The sequence below is a fragment of the Chanodichthys erythropterus genome, chromosome 13 (genome assembly GCF_024489055.1).
Source record: "Chanodichthys erythropterus isolate Z2021 chromosome 13, ASM2448905v1, whole genome shotgun sequence".
NCBI classification, from domain to species: Eukaryota; Metazoa; Chordata; class Actinopteri; order Cypriniformes; family Xenocyprididae; genus Chanodichthys; species Chanodichthys erythropterus.
In genome coordinates, this window is record NC_090233.1 from 2894628 (window position 1) to 2916369 (window position 21742).

At 36.4% G+C, this 21742-nt stretch overlaps 1 protein-coding gene across 5 annotated transcripts in view; it reads right to left on the reverse strand.

Annotated features, from left to right (window-relative positions):
* The window catches only part of abr (ABR activator of RhoGEF and GTPase), a 372538-nt gene that overhangs the window by 19536 nt on the left and 331260 nt on the right, over window positions 1–21742 (reverse strand). For all 5 annotated transcript variants that reach the window (XM_067405883.1, XM_067405885.1, XM_067405884.1 and 2 more), the window contains 2 exons: window positions 1209–1268; window positions 994–1103 (listed from right to left, as the gene is read on the reverse strand). In XM_067405883.1, the coding sequence (XP_067261984.1) occupies window positions 994–1103; window positions 1209–1268 (170 nt within the window). The remainder of the gene's footprint in view (window positions 1–993; window positions 1104–1208; window positions 1269–21742) is intronic.

The window sequence follows — 21742 nt, forward strand, 5'->3', positions numbered from 1 at the left end:
AGTCGAGGACACCCCTAATATATTATATATATATATATATTTTATATATATATGTATATATATATATATATATATATATATATATATATATATATATATATATATATATATATATATATATGTATATATATATATATTTTTTATATATATATATATATATATATATATATATATATATAAACACACACACACACACACACACACACACACACACACACACACACACACACTATAAACAGAAATGCAAATGGGGTAAGAACACTGAGAAATCAAAAAAATCTGAATCAGAAATCTAAGTGAACAAATTATGTATGAGAGTTATCACTCGATTGTTGGGTTTAGGTAATCAGGAAATTAGTGTGGTATTTATGGCAGTGTTTCCCAAATGAAAGTGTTGAGTTATGCGTATTTGGCGTGCTGTCCGGGGGAGGGCTCCAAGCTCAGAAATTTTTGCCCGAACCCAGAGTACTCCCCCAGCTGTGGTAGAAGTAGATAGACCTGAAGTGAAGGATCTGATGAACTGTCAGACGAACAGAGGCAAGTCTGCTGTATTTATACCTCTGGTCATTGTTTGCATTGATTAACTGAATGCTCTCCACCTGAGCTTATTAGGTTAATTATCTGCACCTGTTCCACCCGAACTTTGTTAATAAAACATCATTAGTTTTAAGTGATGTGTCTAAGGTAGAGAACTGTGTTTGAAGTGTTGCAAAAAGTTTTACAATAGCAAACTGAGTGTAAAGCATGTAACATGCTTGTAGATTTGCATACTTGGTTTGAAGATTTAGTACATGAGTGAATGTTTTCACTGACTGGGCCTTACGTACCACTTTTAGTGTCTAAGCAATTTGAAAAAACTGTAATCATTATGAGGTAAAAAAGAGACAAATGCACAAACGAATCATTCACAATGAGATTAACAACATTCTTTTAGAAAACAGATAGGGTGGATTTTCATTTTATGCCGACTTTAAGGCTTGATATTTCACTCACTTTGTTACCACACTAATTTTGACCCCAAACACGCCACTCTGTTTCTTTGATGGTGTCCGCTTCAAACTTAAGTCCCGACTTGTAAACTTCATGGAAAACTCCACTTTAATCTGAAAAGGAATGAGATAATGAGGTAAATCACACATAAGTCAGAAACTTTGTGTAAGGCAATAATGCAAAAATATTAATATGATTGATGAGAAATATATTAGTACCCCATTCATTTCTATGACGTCCATATGCCAGTTTTTGGACTGCACAGTCTGTGGGTCCAGCTGTAAAGGGGCAAAGAGAAATGAGTGTGAGAACTGCTTCATCAATAAACACAAAAAAGTATTATGCAATTATTGCTGCTCAATGCATTGCAAACACAATGGCCTCACAGAATACTGTCATAGGTCAAAGGTTAGAGCTGAGGAGACCAGAGCAGATTAGGAGTGCTGATGGATTATTAAATTAAATGAATAGTCTACCCAAAAAGCAAAATACTTTCATAATTTACTTACCCTCATGTCGTTTAAAGCATGTATTGCTTTGTCATAAAAAAAACCCAAACAAAAAACAAAACAAAAAAACTTCCATATTCTTCCATGACTTCCATATTCTTTAAAACATTCATTTGTGTTCATCAGAAGAAAGAAATTCATACAGGTTTTGAAGGTAAGTAAATTATGAAAGTATTTACACCTTTTAGGTCAGTGAAATAAATCAGAAAAAAATATTTTAACAATGAACACCAATAAATCGCCTCCTGAGGGAAAACTGTCCTGAGGCTCAGAAAACAGCCTCAGTTTTTAGTCTTTCAGGACAAATGTTGTTTATCAGGGTATGAGGGTATTTCAGGTTTACTGTTTTGAGCAATATATCAGTAAACATTTGCACTGTATTTCAAATTTCAAACATATTTGTATAGCAATTTTCACAATACATATTGTTTTCAAAGCAGCTTTACAGAAAATCATAATATCTTGATGCCTTGAAGTCACGGATGAATCAAACTGTATAACTACTGAACACTGAACACTGTATAAAGCTCTATAATGAACACTTCACTGTAACACAGCTCTATAGCACAGTCACTACAGTACCTCAAACTTGTAACAGTTATATTAAGAGATTAAACCATTTCTGTCATATATACCATAGAGTGTTACGCATTATTCACAAGAATTCACACTACAATATTTAGGTGATTTACTGTCCTGCATGTGAACATAAGGAGAACCACTCTAGGTAAAATCTGTGCTCTTTGCCATAACACACAACTCTCTGAGGAGAAGATACTTAGTTACACACACTCTCTCTCTCACACACACAGCTCTTCCACACAAGTTTCCCATGCAACATGCCACAGACAAACCCAAAGGTTAAAGTCACAATAATTAACAACCTGACAGTCTTGACCATGTCTAAAACCAGTTCTTTACCACTGGTCACTGTTAGAAATCCTCTACATGTGCGGTGCTGGTCTACACTAAGACTGAATCTAAACCAATTCCTGTGTGTATGCATTTAATTAAACTTCACTAACAATCAACATGAAGTTGGCTGAAACATGAGGGAACACAAATAGCACAAATGCTGACAAAACTCCCATAAAATGAACATTGCTTTAGGTTGAATAGCTTTTTATGAGAATGTCTAGCAAGGTCTGTCAAGCACATAAAACTGCATTAGCTTATATCACTAAAATCACTTCTCTCACTGCAATTAGTGGGCAATCATCATTACTGATGCTGTTTCTACAAATATTAGGGCTATAATAAGATTCTTACCTGTAAGGCCCGCCCAATAGGCCTAAATGTGGTTTTCCCATGGACGGGGAAGGATTCTTGCGTGTTCGGTCTTTTCAGTATGGCAAAGTAGTTTAATTCCAAGTAAACTATTATCTGACTCCATTTTATTATGAACTCGAATTTAGGTTAGAATGTCAACTGATTATTGGTCATTTGTATAATAATTTAGCTCTACATTTGAATATTCTGTTTAACTCTTTACTCTTATTGTACTCGTTCATTCGGTTCTCAGAGTTGCACAGGGTCCTCGCACTGGCCATTCATTAATTATGCTGCGGGCCCACGATCACAAACTCGCCAGTCTTGGTCACTAGACAGAGGTAATTGACTATACTGTTTAGAACGCCGCTTTCATGCTTGCTCTATCTAAAAGTATTTTGTATTTTGTTCCCCATAGATCTGTATACACTTGAATTAAAGTAACACTATCTCTAGTCAGAGGTCACAACCACTACTACAGATAAGCCAGTCTATTATTACTCCTCTGATAGTAGCTTTGTTTTGGTTATGTCATTGTTTCCCATGTACACTTAGCTAGAGTAACATTACATTAATCAGAGGCTCACCCTATTTAGGTTGGTCGATCAACATTTTGTTGTCCTAAACAGAAATTCCCTTTTTAGCCTTTACAGTCTTTACAGTACACTTAAACTAATGCCAAGCATTAGTCGGAGCTCTAAAATCACAATTGGCGTGCCCTATGCTCCACTCAAAACTGGACTTTAGTCCGTTACTAACCTGACGCTGATTTGCGGTAACAATGGATACATCGTAATCTACTGAAGTCAATAATTTCAGGGTAAGTCAGAATAAAATCAGATGTGACAATTTATTAGTCAGGTAAATGTATCATGCCAATTACATAATCAATTTAAAGATGATCAATACAAAACATCAAATGCTCAGAAATAGAGTAAGATGCATACCTGACATTAGAAAAATACACATTGCTGAGCGTCCTGGACACTCAGCAATGTAGGCTCATCTGAATACAAAATTGCCCCGAGCCTTTTGCAACATTTCTTTAAATACTCAAGACCAAGACAAAACATCCCCCAATGTGGGGCATGAACTTACAATCAGAATTTGCATTGACTAGGGTCACAGACCTAGGGAGTTTGCACCTTGCTGTAGAACAGGAGGTAATTTGGATGAAGGACCCTGGGAAAGGGGCACACCCATGGTTGCAACCAAAGTATCTCTAAACTTTTAAAACCTTTAATACCTTTGGTTTACTTCCATGTAGACGAGACCATTGTACTAGTTGCACTGAGACATTTCAAACGATACCAAACATGTGTAGCATTCTGTGATGATTGTTCACATTAAACCATATAGATTTTGGGTGAATTTCAGTTCATCTCTGCATGTAGAGAGAAGAGATGGGGGAAGAGGGGGTGGAGGAAAGGAAATGTAGATTAAGGCAATGCTGAGGTGTGAGTGACTAGTGTGTCACTAATGTGATTGCATCTCGGATGGGGATGCTAATTTTGTAAGAGAGAGTTCAAATGTTAATTTCCTTTGTTTTCTCAAAGAGTAGCCCTTTCTTGGTCGAGGCACTCCGGCATCAGTCTTAGATATCTGATATTTATGGAATGTTGGAGCCTTGTTATTATAATACCAAAAAAAATTGGTTATAAAACCAATATGACATGTTTACACCAATCAAATTAGCAGGGTAATAAATGGATATTTTGAGATCAACAGTGGTGACATAGGGAGGACATAACTAGATCAAATTCTGTCATACTTAAGATACATATTGACCATGACACACATTCATGATGGTCTGCATAGGTCCTCTCTGAAATAATTTCCATTTCCTGTTACTCGTTTATTTATTTTACTTGGCATTTCTGCACCACATCAGTTTGATGGACAAAAGTTTGACTTGACGGTTCAAAATGTTTTCTTTTTTGGAAAATAAAACAAAAACAAAAATCAAAAACAAAAAAAAACTGTCATTCTTTGGATTTTTTTTTCCACTTTTTTTGACTTTATGCCCAAATAAAATTTTAAAATGTTTTTTTAATTTAGAAAATTAAAAACATGTTCATTATAGAGGAGGTGTATTCAAAACTGTGTATTGAGAACTACTTCTGTGTGAATGAAGCCTTACAGAACCCAAATACACACGCTACACCTGACCTTACTTGAGCATTTCTCTAACCTTCTGGCTTGTCCTACAGTGCTTTATCAAAAATACATGGAATCAAATTTCTAGAAAATGTCTAAAAAATCCTTTAATACAGCTAAACATCTTACCCTCTCAAAGACTCACCTTGTAGTCACCGTATCTGCCCAAGTGCTTTCCTTCAAACTCTTACTAAAGCACCAGGGGGATCACCACACAGACACCACTTTTTACTTTCCTCTGGGAAATTTTGGGAAGAAAGAGTCCAAACTGAATGTCTATGCTATGAGATTATTTCAATGGTGTACTCGATTGTTTCCCTATAAACCAGCCTGGATGATCATGATGGAGGTGGGGTGAAGGTCAGAGTGGAAACTTTTGTTTTCATCACTCTCTGCATGGAACAACTATCCTCAGGATAATACACCAAGCCAGTAGTATCTTCAATGTCCTTCACTAATAGCTCCTCTAATATCAGCCACATGGAAATGTATCATAAATATGGGAGTGATTACAAAAATATATGGTAAAAAAAAGGGTAACATTATTTTACAGTGTTTTTGTTACACATTATACATACTTATTATAGTACTAATAGTAAAGTATGCATAATTACAAGCAACTAACTATAAACCAAACCCTAAACCTAGTCAAATAGTAAGAATATGTTTTGAATTAATACTTTTTTACTTCTGTAATTACACTGTAACAAGGAAATAAAATAAAAAGTGTAACACAAAAGTACTGTGGTAGTATCCAAAAAGTACCCGGGCAGCTAGAGTGATGGTATCAGATGAGAACACCATGGTATTTATGTTATTTAAAATTATGATGGTAATGCCAATTATGCAAACAACCAAGGTACCAACATGGTACATGTACAGTGGGGATCGAAAGTTTGGGGACCCCAGGTAAAAATTTGTATTAATGTGCATAAAGAAGCCAAGAAAAGATGGAAAAATCTCCAAAAGGCATCAAATTACAGATTAGACATTCTTATAATATGTCAAAAAAGTTAGATTTTATTTCCATCAGTTACACTTTCAAAATAACAGAAAACAAAAAATGGCTTCTGCAAAAGTTTGGGCACCCTGCAGAGTTAATACCTTGTACTGCCCCCTTTGGCAAGTATCACAGCTTGTAAACGCTTTTTTTTTTTTAGGTCTCAGCTTTCCAAAGGGGGCGGTGCATGCTATAAACTCTGCAGGTTGCCCAAACTTTTGCAGACGCCATTTTTTTGTTTTCTGTTATTTTGAAAGTGTAAATGATGGAAATAAAATCTAACTTTTTTTTTGACATATTATAAGAATGTCTAATCTGTAATTTGATACCTTTTGGAGATTTTTCCATCTTTTCTTGGCTTCTTTATGCACATGAATACAAATTTTTTACCTGGGGTGCCCAAATATGGAAGTAAATCAGTAGCAAAACATGAGAGGTTGCTGATTTGAATGTGAGAACTTGTCGTATTAATATTTGTATTTGAAAACTGAAATTTACACTCACAGCCCTGATGTGAAAAGCTGAATGTTTCGATTTGCACACGCAGACAACAATCAAAACAGATAGATAGACAAAATGACAGACACAAATGTATGAGACTTATTTACTGTTGCACTTTGCTTCACTTTCGCTGTACAGCTTCAAGTCGGCGCTTACAACCTCTCAGATCTGGCAGTACAAGTTCAATTCCTGGTGCTTTGACTTTTGCTACTCTTTTTGCGATATCCCTGTTGCAAAACTGACTTGAGCACTTGAAAGCAAAAGGGAGAGAGCGGAACGGGGGTGGGTGGGGGGTGAAGCCCTTTTATTGGTCGATGCCTGACCAATGAACAACGCCATCCGGTGCGACTTGGCATGCGGAAAGAAATAATTGCATATGTATAAGACAATATTTTCATTAAAATATCATTAGTTTTAACAGGTTTTATTAATCTGCAACTACAACTTCGTAACACGGGTGTTTTGATTGTTGTCTGCGTGTGCAAATCGAAACAAATATTAATACGACAAGTTTCTCACATCAAATCAGCAACCTCTCGTGTTTTGCTACTGCTTTACTTTCATACCCAAACTTTCGATCCCCACTGTACATAACAACATGGCATTACCTTGGTAAACATCCAGAATCCATAGTATCATCAAGATAAATATAAAAAACAACATAATACCATAGAACATGTCCAAAAAATGTGGTATTACCACAGGACATGCCTAAAAACATGATATTATCACAGTAAATATTCAGCAACCATAGTATTATCAAAATAAACGTAAAATGTACCAAACGTAAAAATGGTACCATGTACCATTGTACATGTCTAAAAATATGGTATAATCATGGTATAAGCTCAAAGACATGGTATAACAATGGTACATACTGAAAACACATGGTATAACATGGTATTACTACCATGGTAGATGCCCAAAAACCATGTCAACATGAACTGGTACCACAACACAGCGAAATCATGTTACCATGATGGATTAAAAAAACACATGATATAATCATGGTACATATAAATAACTAGTATAGAGCACATCTTACACTGAACTTTGGAGATACAGATCACAATTCTGTTCTCTTCTTTCCTGCAGTCTCGTCCTCTCGCATTCAGCGTGTCCCTCCCCCCTGCCCACCCCATCTCTCTCTGTTTTGCCAGTTTGCTGCTGTGCAGAGCGGGAACACAGTGTTCTCTGGCTAGCTTCTCTCTGCTCTCTCTATACTCAAAGACAAACTACACAGAGAATACTTACAGAAAAAAAGGGAGGAAGAGCATGATATTAGTTCATTTGTTACAAATACAGCATGTGCATGCGGGCACACGCAAGTCCTTGTATCTATGTATAATGTGTGTGTGTATCAGTGTAGAGCCATACATCAGTGTAGAGCCACGCACACACGCACGCACGCACGCAAACAAACAAACAAACAAACAAACAAACAAACAAACAAACAAACAAACACACACACAGTTTTTAACTTTGAGAAGGGCTGCTGACTGACAGACAGCACATTGTTTAGCAAACCTAGGTTAGACTGATTTCACTGGTCAATCAAGCTGAGAGTCCTTTAACTACATGAACCAGAGGGAGGAAGAACATGATATTAGTTCATTTGTTACAAATATAGCATGTGCATACGGGCACACGCAAGTCCTTGTTAAGATTACTATAAAGCCTCACTACTCCTCCGATTATTATATATATATATATATAATGTGTGTGTATCAGTGTAGAGCCATACATCAGTGTAGAGAGACACACACACACACACACACACACACACACACACACACACACACACACACACACACACACACACAGGTTTTAACTTTGAGAAGGGCTGCTGACTGACAGACAGCACATTATTTAGCAAACCTAGGTTAGACTGATTTTACTGGTCAATCAAGCTGAGAATCCTTTAACTACATGAACCAGATAATTTAGATAATATCTGCAGAAACAAACTCGGTCTACCATCTCAGTTGCAATCACACAACTTAATCAAAAGAAATCAAATATTTAATTCACATTCTTCAAGTAGAGTTTAAAACCCTGTCACCATCCCTTTCTTCTCTTCCATTTCCTTCTTCCATTCCTAACAATGAACTGCACAGTGCAATAAATAGACAATGTACCTTGTAGCTTATATAGCAAACATTTACAGCTTGTTTTGATCGAGACAATCAAACAATTTCACCAATATTGTGAAAATGACTGACGCATTGTCATATTTTACTCCCATGGTTTAATGTTCTGAAATATACACTACTGTTCAAAACTTTAGGGTCAGTAATATTGTTGAAAGAAAATAACACTTTAAGCAAGGAAATTGATAAAAAGTGACAGTAAAGACATTTATAATGTTACAAAACAATTCTATTAAAAAGAATCCAGGAAAACAACAAAAAAATTCCACATAAATATTAAGCAGCATGAATTTCAACAATATAATAATAATAATAAATAATAGATATTATAATAATAATATTAGAATGATTTCTGAAGGAGTAAGCGATATCTGAGAAAATGCTGAAAGTGGATCGGACTGAGCACCACAACGCACTTGTAGCCAATCAGCAGTAAGGGGTGAATACACTCATGATGGGGGAAGAGAGAAAGTGAGCAAGAGGGAGATTTGAAGAAAGACTGCAGTAGGGCTGGGCGATATATCGAATGCTTTTGTCACGCGCATTTCGTCAGTAAAGCCAGTTCCCTGATTACCACTAAATCGGCATCACCTGCTTTCAAATGGAGCGGCATTTAATAGGCAGAGCCGTAGTTAACTGACAAGCCACGCAATATCGCGTTCAATATCGATATGAATCGCGTCGATATTGAACGCGATATTGCGTGGCTTATCAGTGATCTACGGCTCTGTCTATTAAATTCCGCTCCATTTGAAAGCAGTATAATTATATATATATATATATATATATATATATATATATATATATATATATATATATATATATATATATATATATATATATATATATATATATATATATATATTCTCTATCTCTTATCTCTTCTTTTTACAATTATATTTATCTGACCTTTTCTCTTTTGTAATTGTCTCTCAGCCATCTGCTTTCTGCAGTCTTTCTTCAAATCTCCCTCTTGCTCACTTTCTCTCTTCCCCCATCATGAGTGTATACACCCCTTCCTATATATATATATTGTTATATTGCAGCCATTTGCTAAAATCATTTACATGTAAGTTCATTTTTTTCCTCTCATTAATGTACACACAGCACCCCATATTGACACAAAAACACAGAATTGTTGACATTTTTGCAGATTTATTAAAAAAGAAAAACTGAAATATCACATGGTCCTAAGTATTCAGACCCACTCATATATTTAACTCAGGTGCTGTCCATTTCTTCTGATCATCCTTGAGATGGTTCTACACCTTCATTTGAGTCCAGCTGTGTTTGATTATACTGATTCGGACTTGATTAGGAAAGCCACACACCTGTCTATATAAGACCTTACAGCTCACAGTTCATGTCAGAGCAAATGAGAATCATGAGGTCAAAGGAACTGCCTGAAGAGCTCAGAGGCTTGACATTAACACCCGCCAACCCGCCAAATGCGGGTAGATTTCAGCTGGCGGGTAAGACAGCCACTCCCACTAGCCACTTTGGTGGGTTGAATATAATTTCAGTTTACAGCCAAATGATCGCCGAAGACCGTCGTAGCACAAAATTACAATCCAATCACACAATTAATTATTTATGTGCAGTTAGTGAAGGAGGGATAGGTGGAATTGCGCTGAATGACACACAACAAAAGTGCTCTCTCGCGTGCGCTCTCTCTCTCTCTGTCACAAGCACGATCAGTTCACCTCGCGCCTGAATAGTTAAATACACGTGCACACAGATGTCTAAATGTCCATCGTGTGGAGTATCTCGCGTGAATACAGTCGGTTATGGCTTAAGTGGACGTTAACAGGCGAGTAATAACTGAATATGCGTCAGTTACGTCCATGCATTCAGCTGCCCAATTAAATAGGTCATTAATGTTAATCAAACAACAAAAGATGTTAAATGAATGTAGGCTATATGTTAAACCTAGTGTATCTGAAAAAAGATTATTTTTAATTTACTATTGTTTTTGTAATTTGCTTCTTTGTTCTTTTATATAGCCTAACACAAATAACTTATCTCATATTAGCCCATGCTCATATTGTCCACCTCTTGCCCACCTGTACATACCAGCTGATATACAAGGTAGTCTTGATTTGGGTGGTCAATCTGCATTTAAAAGTTTGAAAGGGTTTTAAATCTTCTAAATCAAGTAAAATTACTCAAAATAAAGTAATTTAAGCATAACAAAGTCAACTTTAATCATATAAAATGTAATTTACCAACATCAAAATTGTGGCCAGTGAAAATGCTGAGTGGCTAGTAACTTTGGAAAACCACTAGCCACAGTGGCTGGTGAGCAAAAAAGTTAATGTCAAACCATGGTTGTGACAGATTGCTGTAGCCCCTCAGCTCAAGAGGCTCGTAAACCAATCATCTCTTACTACGAGTCCACAGCATCAAATAAACATGAATGAACATGAGAATCAATGTCGTTTTAAACGCGGAAAGATGTTAATATACACAATTTTTCAAGTTTAACTCCACCGAGGTTAATCTAACTCCTGACTGCTTTGTCGTTCAAAATAGTGGATTACTTTTAGTCATTATTTGGGTAGTACACATATTCTGAATCTAGATCTATCTATCTATCTATCTATCTATCTATCTATCTATCTATCTATCTATCTATCTATCTATCTATCTATCTATCTATCTATCTATCTATCTATCTATCTATCTATCTATCAATCTATCTATCTATCTATCTATCTATCTATCTATCTATCTATCTCTCTCTCTCTCTCTCTCTCTCTCTCAATTGGATTGAGATCTGGGGAATTTGGAGGCCAAGTCAACACCTCAAACTCATTGTTGTGCTCCTCAAACCATTCCTGAATCATTTTTGCTCTGTGGCAGGGTGAACTATCCTGCTGAAAGTGGCCACAGCCACCAGGGAATACTGTTTCCATGAAAGGGTGTACATGGTCTGCAACAATGCTTAGGTAGGTGGTACGTGTCAAAGTAACATCCACATGGATGGCAGGACCCAAGGTTTCCCAGCAGAACATTGCCCAAAGCAACACACTGCCTCCGCCAGCTTGCCTTCTTCCCATAGTGCATCCTGGTGCCATATGTTCCCCAGGTAAGTGACGCCCACGGCCATGCACATGATGTAAAATAAAATGCAATTCATCAGACCAGGCCATCTTCTTCCATTGCTCTGCAGTGCAGTTCTGATGCTCACATGCCCACTGTTGGTGCTTTTGGCGGTGGACAGGGGTCAGTATGGGCACCCTGACTGGTCTGCGGCTATGCAGCCCCATACTCAACAAACTGATGCAATGTGTATTCTGACACCTTTCTATCAGAACCAGCATTAACTTCTTGAGCAATTTGAGCTATATGAATCCAGACATTAAAGAACACATATTGGAACCGAATGTCATGAAAACCAATTTGTTCAACAAACTCTTAGTAAAATATCACACTGTTTCACAATGTCCTGACCATCCTATTCATCAATATCAGATGACATGCTCAAGTTACCCTACACACATCTCTCTATAGCATGAGGCCAGTTGTTACAGCTCTAACTCTGGAAACATCTTGGCATTTGCAGGAGAATTTGTGTTTGTTCGTGGTGTGGGAAAAAGCCGTGATTACTGTGGTATTCAGAGTTTAGTGTAGAGGTCATGCTGATGTTTGCTTTAGTGTTCTGATGCATTGGGCTGATGTCACAGGCTGGGCCTGCTGGGCTGGGCCTCTTCCAGTAAATGTAACTTAATCACACAGGAAATGCCAATAATCTGATGACTCATAAACAACTGTCATCAATGACATCCTCACATCTTTCATCATCATCATATTTTATTGTACAACATTTAAAGCTCTTCCATATAAGGTAAACACAACACTTGACCATCCTTAAAAATATACTGTGGTACTACCATGGTACAGCAACAGTATCAATATGGCAACACTATAGAACTATATACCATGGTACTGAATAGGGGTGTAACGATACCGTCATGTCATGATTTGATACATATCATGATACTGAACTAATGAAACAAAATTATTGCGATACTCTAAGACATATGTTAAAAGGTTAACAAAAAATAAACTGTTGATTAAAATGCTAAAGTTGGTATTACATTGGGGGTGGAAATGAATAGGCTTGGACTTGATGCTGGTGACCCAATGCACATGACAATGGTCATACCATAATAAAAATATTAATGATTCTGATGCTGAAAATACAGAATTATTTTAGATGGGATCTAAAGATATTCACACTATGCAGTAATTTTAATTTTGGGTGAACTATACACAATATATATTGTCACTATCCACAATACATATTGTAGCATTTTTGTATTGCGATATATTGTGACACAATATATTGTTACACCCCTAGTATTGAATGATTATTATATATTGTTCCTGTAAAAGAGGAGTTAAAAAGCTCCTTGTTACTTTTATTTCTTTGAAATTAGTATGGTATTATTGGAGTACCATTTAAGTACCATGGATCATGAATATCAAAGTACCATGTATTACCATGGTGCTGCCAGAGTAAATTTTTATATGGGAAGATTCTTTAAAGAACACAATAGGATACTGTATGCCTTAAAACATGATATTGCTAATTGAGGAAGTCCAAAAAACATGCTAAAATGGTTTTTGTGTTTGACTACTAAAAATAGAATTAAGTAACTAAGGAACTAAAACAACAACCCCAGGAGTTGAGAAACCCAACTACAGTAAGTACCCCGATAGTTATGGAGCATAAGATATATTTTTAACAGATGTTTATAATGGCAGTTACTATTAGATGCTAATGTCTCTGTTGCTAATAAATGCAAACCAGTTAAACTAAAAGAGGACAGCATCACAAATCAAGCTAAACATCCGTTAAAAAAGAGCCATGAATAATATTAACAACTCCTCACAGACCCATTCTGTAAAATGCACAAATTATAAGACAAAACATGAAAGTAGTACTGAATCAGAATAACATTAAAAAAATCCAAAAAGCATTACAATGTATTTTTAACATGGTACAATGGTCTTATGTCGACAAAGGTTTGTAGAGTCAAAGCTAAAGTTTTCCTAGTAATAACATATGGCTGTGAGAGCTGGATCATAACGAAGGCTGAGTGCCGAAGAATTGATGCTTTCGAACTGTGGTGTTGGAGAAGACTGTTGAGAGTCCCTTGGACTGCAAGGAGATCAAATTTGACCCGTCACGGAAACCAGGGACACAAGTCGGCAGCAAACTATTGAGCAAACTGAGAAATAAGCGTTTTTTGTCAAAATTGGTGATTTTCGTTTTTTTTGCAGAATCTGTTAGTTGAGATCATGAAGAAGCATCTCTGTGTTTTAGATAGCAGTATTGGTTTATTTAAAAGTGTACATTTTGAGGTTGAAATCGGCTTGTTTTTCAAAGATTCTGTCTCGCAGTAGGGGCGTGTCATTGTCTGTTTGTATTTCCATACTGGAATCGGATACACCAGCTTTTGTTTCTTTTGTTATTGACGCCGTCCTCCAAGGGAAGCGTGGCTACTTCGTATGCAGCGCTCTGGCCGGCTCTAGCTAATATCAAAATTTAATGAAGATGGACGCCGCAAAGAATATCGCAGACGAGCCGAACCGTGGCCGTTACGACTAAGATGTTTTGAAGTAAAACATACGGCTGGATTCTTTAGCTGCGGAAAAAGAGTGGCAGGACATGCAAATTTTTGGACATTTAGAGGCAAACAGATGCATAGTGCAAACTTCGGAGATGGTTACATCCACAAAGAAGACCCCGACAAAGAGAAAGTGTGCCCGAACATCTTATTTCATTGGAGGCAACAAGATCTTTTCTGCTTCTTATGGGGTGAGTTTCCATAAACATCAAAGTTTGTCGTTTGGTGTTCATTCTAAGAACACATACGGCAATTTACCGTATCACTTGCCAAAAACCCCCATTACTATAGTGGGCTTTTAGATGGTAATGTTAGCATGTTAATTTGAATAACGCTTCAACTGCTTGAATTGACTGGTGTGAATGACTTAGCTCATGTAAACCTTACTATTCTTGAATTGAATGTGATGCTAATAATTTTAGCCAGTTACTACTTCTTAACAAGGATTTACTAATGTAATAGTAAATGTATCAGATTAAATTCCTACATTAGTAAAAGTATAAAGTATCCGTAGCCGTAAAATGTGCGTTATAAGTCAAAAGTAAAAGTATTGAAGAGTTTAATGTACAGGAATTTTTTAATCCTTTGACTCAAACCAGGTCTAACCACTAAGGTCTAAATCAGGACTATACAGTTATCACAGAATCCTGTTCAAAAAGTTCTAATCTCAAAAAAGATAAATTACTGACATTTACAATGCACATTATCCTTTATTATTAATAGTATGCGGTCCGATTTTCCCGTTGCGTCTGTCGTTGCTATGCAACCATGCAGCTTTACAGGGGGTATGGCTCAAAATGCCCCAGAACCGACTTGTGTCCCTACTTTCCATGACTAGTCACAAAACTGTCAGTCCTAAAGGAAATCAACCCTGACTATTCATTGGAAGGACAGATACTGAGGCTAAAGCTCAAATACCTTGATGCTGGGATTGATTGAAGGCAAAAGGAGAAGGGGAAGGAAGATTGAGAGATAGTGTCACCGATGCAATGGACATGAATTTGGGCAGACTCAAGAAGATAGTGGAAGACAGGAAGGCCTGACATGCTGTACTTCACAGGGTCGCAAAGAGTTGGACATGACTTGGTGACTGAACAACAACAACGGTAATTTTGATGTACCATGCACAGTAAATACCACTGCCATTATTACTATGGTAAGTACATGGTAACAACAATATAACGAGGAGACTAAAATAAAGTTTTACGAAATCATCCAGAGCCATGATATATATCAAAGTACCATGGTGTTCCCATCATTGTACTACAGTACTGCCAGAGCACTTAATTGTAAAAAGAAATCTAAGCAGGTCAACAGCCATTGAGTCCAGTCCCATTAGCCCAATAAGCAAGGTCTTGTGGGGGCTCAGTAGCCCCTCAAAGGGTTCTGGTGCCCTCACATTGGCAGCAGAAGATTTATGTGGGTGGTAAAAGCATCCATTAGCATATAGCTGGAATTCAACCCTCTGGAGTCTGAGGCTGATTTGGGGCCTGGAGAGGTTTTGACATGCCCTGACATTTCTGCTTTTTTCAGTTGTTCATAAACATATTAATGACACAAGTGTCATTACACTCCTGTGAAGTACAGCATGTCAGCACAAACTAGGCTACAATAATATGTGAGGAACATGTATGTACATGTTTGTGTTTTTGAAGGAATAATGTTTATGCGTGGTTATTGAAAAAACAAAGAACTTAAGTCACTGAAATAAGGCCAAAAAAAGTATATTAAATCTGTATTGACAAGACTTCTGGGTATTGGAGTTTTTGCTTCAGAATTATGTAAAAATTATGCTGCCTATTCCTTCATATAAAACAATATATTGATTTAGTTTTTGTAAGACACTTTTTGTCAAGAAACACAGTATGCATGGAGGCCATTATTCATCATCATGAATAATGGGTCATTTACATCTGAGAAGACAAAAGAATCACATAATAATGACCTGAAATGACTTGCATATTAATGAGGCTTTTCAGTCAGGTAGGCTGTGAAAAAACCCTCTGTAATCATGTCTCAGCTCAATTTAAAATAATGGTATTCTATTATATTATTTAAAATATCATGTATTTCTGTGATGCAAAGTATCTGAACAATTATGCTACCTCTATGGCATTTCATATAGCCTTTTAGCTTAAAAGCATGCACATTTGGAGAAATATTGATGGATTCTTATATGTTTATGTCAATTTTCTATACAGAGGAGTAATATTTATTCAGTATTGTCATCACTATGAGTGCTGGATTCTGTGTTTTCAATTTATACTTGCAGTCGGAGGGCGCTCTGTACACCTTTAGTCCACAAATTATTCTAAAGAAGAAGAGGACATTTCAGGAATGGTGTTTTCAACTCATACTTGCAGCCGGAGGGCGCTCTCTGTACATCTTCAGGCCACAGATTCATATAAAGAAGAAAAAGAACCAACGGCATGTCTTCTAGAGATCGCTAACCATGGTTTTAACATCCAGATAAACACTTTTCAGGACAATAAATACACGATTGAGACAATGCATACAAGTATTGCCTCTGAATTTGCCTCTGAATAGTGCTGGCTCCGTGGGCGTGGCCGAATTAGCGGATAATGAGCTGAATCACAGACTTCTGACATGACTCTCTTTTCATACAGATTACATAAACACAGAATGTTTGTTTTCGATTTGACTTGCACGATTTAAAACCTGACATTTCAGCGTTTCTTTAGACATATGTGTCATTTTTTTGTCATTAGTATTCATAAGTTACAGTTCATTTTCTGAGAACTATCAGATTGGACTTCAGAGGCAGACGAGAGATCACGCTTCATGTTAGTTTTCTTTATTTTACAAAAAGCACACCATTGTGTTTTTACTCTGAGTGTACACAAATAAAAGAAGATATCCATAGTTTCAACTGATATATTACTTATGTCTCTATGACAAGAAATGACGGAGTATTTTAAGTCTGCTTTCCTGCAATGTGAAAAAAATCCTGCAAAACGCGTCGGCATGTTAACAGACTCCAGAGAGTTAAAGAGGAGCAAAGTTCATCAGTGCTTCAGTCATTAGCGTGTTAAGACCTCGAACACCATTTGTGAGGCAGTATAGGCAGGAGAGAAGATAGTTACAGCAGAGAATGGGTTCATTCTGGGGAAATATTCTTCTTCTCATGCATAATCTATTTCACATAGACCCTCCCTCCTTCTGTTGTTCCTTTCATTTCAAAAGAGGAACAATTGCCACAAGGGTCACTATAGCGAGCATTAGCATAAACTGTGTTCTTCGATGCAGTCAGTTTTCTCTTTCATGTCATGGCAACAATTTAGAAAATTCAGTATAATAGCACACACTCCTTGAGTACTGAGGTTTGTTAAAATGAGAGTTCAATCAATCAAGCAAAAATTCTGTCATCATTTACTCACCCCCAATTTGTTCCAAAACTGTATAGACTTTCTTCTGTGGAGTATAAAAGAAGTCAATGAAAGTCAATAGTGTCCAGTGTTGTTTGGACCCATAATATCTTTTTTTGTTTTTTTTTAAATTTTGAGTGGACTTTCCCTTTAATGCCACAGTAAGGAAAAAGTGATCATAAAATACTGCACAAATGAATCATACTTGCAATGGGTTGGCAAAGTATTCGCATCTGTGCTTTCGTAAAGAGCAATGATTCTCAGCTGCTTTTGCTTCAGGACTAAGATTTTACATTGATTTTACACATCAAGTGGCGATCCAACACAGTAGCAAAAATATTACAATCATACAAAATGTTACAGAGCCCCATGTTTGTCTTCCCCTGTGACCTAGTTTCCCTGTTCTGTTGATTAGTTCATTTGATTCACCTGTGTCTTGTTTATCATCCCATCACCTTGTTTAGATCCCTTTGTTAGTCATCTGTATTTATACCCTGTGTTCCCATTCACTCCTTGTCCGTTCTCGTTGTATGTTAGACGCTAGTTTGGTGTACGCTGCCTTTGTTTATATTAAAGTCTTATATGTTTGTGGAAATCTGTTATCTGCCTCATCTCTACACCACCAGCCGTAACACAAAAGTTCTTTTCAGTCAATCATCTACATAATTTGACTAGTGACAGATGAATTTGCACCAAAATACGGATGAGCATATCACCTTTCATATCGACAACCAAATATTCAAGAGCAAGGTGATAAGCCTATATTATTGTCCTAACTCTACACAATTATGCTGTTATTTTCATTTTATTATTAGCATTTACCACTTTATCTGTGCTGCCCCAAACAGACCTAACATATTTGCAATCCTTTTCTGGGTCAAGACTAACCAATTGAGAACCTCTGCTGTATTGAGTATGGCTTTATCTAAAATAACTCCTTACACCATCATGCACTATTCCCTACATTACTTCTAATAAGTAATAACTAATATAGTACATTTTAAGTAGCAAATAAAAACTAATGAGTGAATTCAGACACTGAGTGAGTCAGAAGTGCTGTGGACGTCATCTTTTGGAGAGACATAGAATTTATTCAGCGCAATGCTCAGTGCATTGGTATTCTCTAGTGGCTAGCCATTGAGTGTACATCGGTTGTACACTAGTTATTGTAGTGCATTATGGGATTGAATGAGTGCACACAATGTCCACTGTGGATTTGACACCACTACAAATGGCTGTCCCTTCAAATAGTACACTTATATAAGGCTATAGGGGGTATATAAGGGTATATGATTTCAGACAGGCTGTTTGTGGTCTGAGGGGTTAAAGTGGCAGTGTGTTCTGATAAGGTTTACGTTTATCAAATAAAAGCACATCTGTGGAGGTCAGACATTATAAGCAGGTCATGAGACAACACTGGGATCATTCATGACCATATCATAGAGACACACACAGATAAACACACACTCTGTTGGCCACAAAGACTCATTCAATATTCAGTCAATGAGACTGGCCATCTGTGAGAGAGTTCATACTGTGTGTTTCAAAGCATTTTATAGTGCAAATGGCTGCAAAATGAGGTTTGTTTATAAATGTAATTGAAAGTAAGTGGCAATTATGTGTATATCTATTACACCTGAGTCTGAATATGAGTATATACATTTGAAAGACAGTCTTTATGTACCAATAACTGTGGGAAGACAAAGGCAGGGTGTGTCTGCACAGTACATGTACGTGATTTACAGGCATAATCCTATAAAGGATTATGCTACTAGATCAAAACAATACAGAATGATGTTTCAGAAACAACAGAAGAAGAGGAAGTCAGTGAAAGACAGACAGGAGGAAAGAAAAGAGGAAGAGAACTTCAAAAGAGCATGGGCTCAGCACATGGAAAGACAAGTGTCCTGCTTTGTTGTGTATTACTACCAAAAGTAATTCTTTAGTAATTCTAAAAAAAAAAAAAAAAAAAAAAAAAAAAAATGGGGTTTTGCAGTGATGCCATAGAAGAACCATTTTTCCCCCCTTAGTCTTGAGAACATAATTAATCTGAAGAACCTTTTGTGTAAAGGAAAGGTTTCATGAATGTTAGATCCCAATAAAGAACCTTTATTTTTAAGATTGTAGAGTGAAAATTAGGTGTTACAGCCACAGGATTATATACGAGGGGTCTTTGTCTGTAATCCGTCTGTCTGTCTCTACGGTGAGCCCTGGGTCAATGGATCGGGAAGAGTATTGACCCCATGGGCAGAAGGCACACATAAGTACAGCAGAGTCTAAATGCTTTATTTTTACAGCCAGAAAGACTATGCACATAAATTACTGCTCAAAGTGCTGGCAGGGCAGATACCCCATGTGGAGAGACCTAGATTTCGCTCTCTCTCTCTCACACACACACACACACACACACACACACACACACACACACACACACACACGTTTGTTTTTGTGAATTGTGGGGACTTTCCATAGACTTCAATGCATTTTACACTGAACAAACTGTACATTCTATCCCCCTACCCTGCCCCTACCCCTAAACCTAACCCTCACAGGAAACTGTGCAAACTTTTACTTTTTCACAAAAACTCATTCTATATGATTTATAAACCCATTTACATTGTGGGGACCGCTGGCTGGTCCCCACGATGTAGGTGAACTCAGGTTTATATTACATCATGGGGACATTTGGTCCCCACAATGTAATATAAACAAAAGCACACACACACACACACACACACACACACACACACACACACACACACACCTACTCCCACAAGTTACATGCAGAGTCTGAAGGCACTGATATCATCACAGCAGGACGATCATTCAGCAACAGTGAATGCTGAGCTAGATGCAATCCCATCAATGTTATACTACTCATAATCGAAATGACATACATTCCTTCCCTCTAGAGCAGGTGTCATTTACACAAAAAAATGTTCAAAACTTTGGGCTCAGTAAGAATTATAATTTAACATTTTGCTACAAAAGATTTTTATTTAAAATAAACGCTGTTTTTTTCAAATTTCTCAAAGAATCAATAAAAAAAAAATGATTTCAAATCAGCATATTAGAATGACTTCTGAAGGATCATGTGACACTGAAGACTGGAGTAATGGTTGATGAAAATTTAGATTTGCCATTATTGGAATAAATAAATCTTTAAAATATATAAAAATAGAAAACAATTATTTAAATTGTAATAAAATTGTAATTATCAAGTTTTTCCTCTATTTTTCCCTCTATGCCTTGTGCCTTGTTTTTAGTCATATTTTGATTTTTTATTCATTTTCGTTTTTCACATTTATTTTTAAAAATAAAATTAATTAATTATTAATTCTAATTTTATTTTCAACTGGGATTTCTATCATACTCACAAATGTTCTATCATCAAAACCTCCATTTGTCTGAAAAAAGTTGGATTTTGATTCTGCATCAGTGAATAAAGATTCATAGATTAATTTATTTATTACCATGTATTAATAAAATTATTAATGAAATATTATACAATGGTGTGTGTAAGAGTAAAAGTATGATTAATCGATCTTTATCAGTGGGTGGGTTATACTTGCCAAGGGCTCTGAAGACAGACACACACACACAGCAGCCTAACATCTAACATTCAACAACATTGAGCACACTCATTCATAAAACAAGAGTGGACACACACACACACACACACGCACACACACGCACACGCACGCACACACGCACACACACCGACACACACACACGTAAAACAATATAGAAAATTAAAGAAAGGAGAAAATACATACTTCTATTGCTATTTACCCCCAAAATATATATTTAAATGTCTCCATGTACAGTTCACTTGCAATATGAGAGTTGCAAGAGTTGCGAATACCTTTTAATACAAAAAATAAAAACTATTTGTTTACATTTTATTTGTTTATACATTTTATATTTGTCTTTAACTACTATGTACTTACAATATTTATATTTACAATGTAAAAGCATAAGCATAAAATGATTGATTTAAATGCTTGTACATTTGATTATTTTAAATGCTAGTACAATGCTAGACACTTAAAATAAAGTGAGACCAACTATTTATAGGATCAACGTTCTGCATTTCGAGACAGACAGCATGAAAAAGTGCAGGTTCATTCAGAGATTTTTAGTG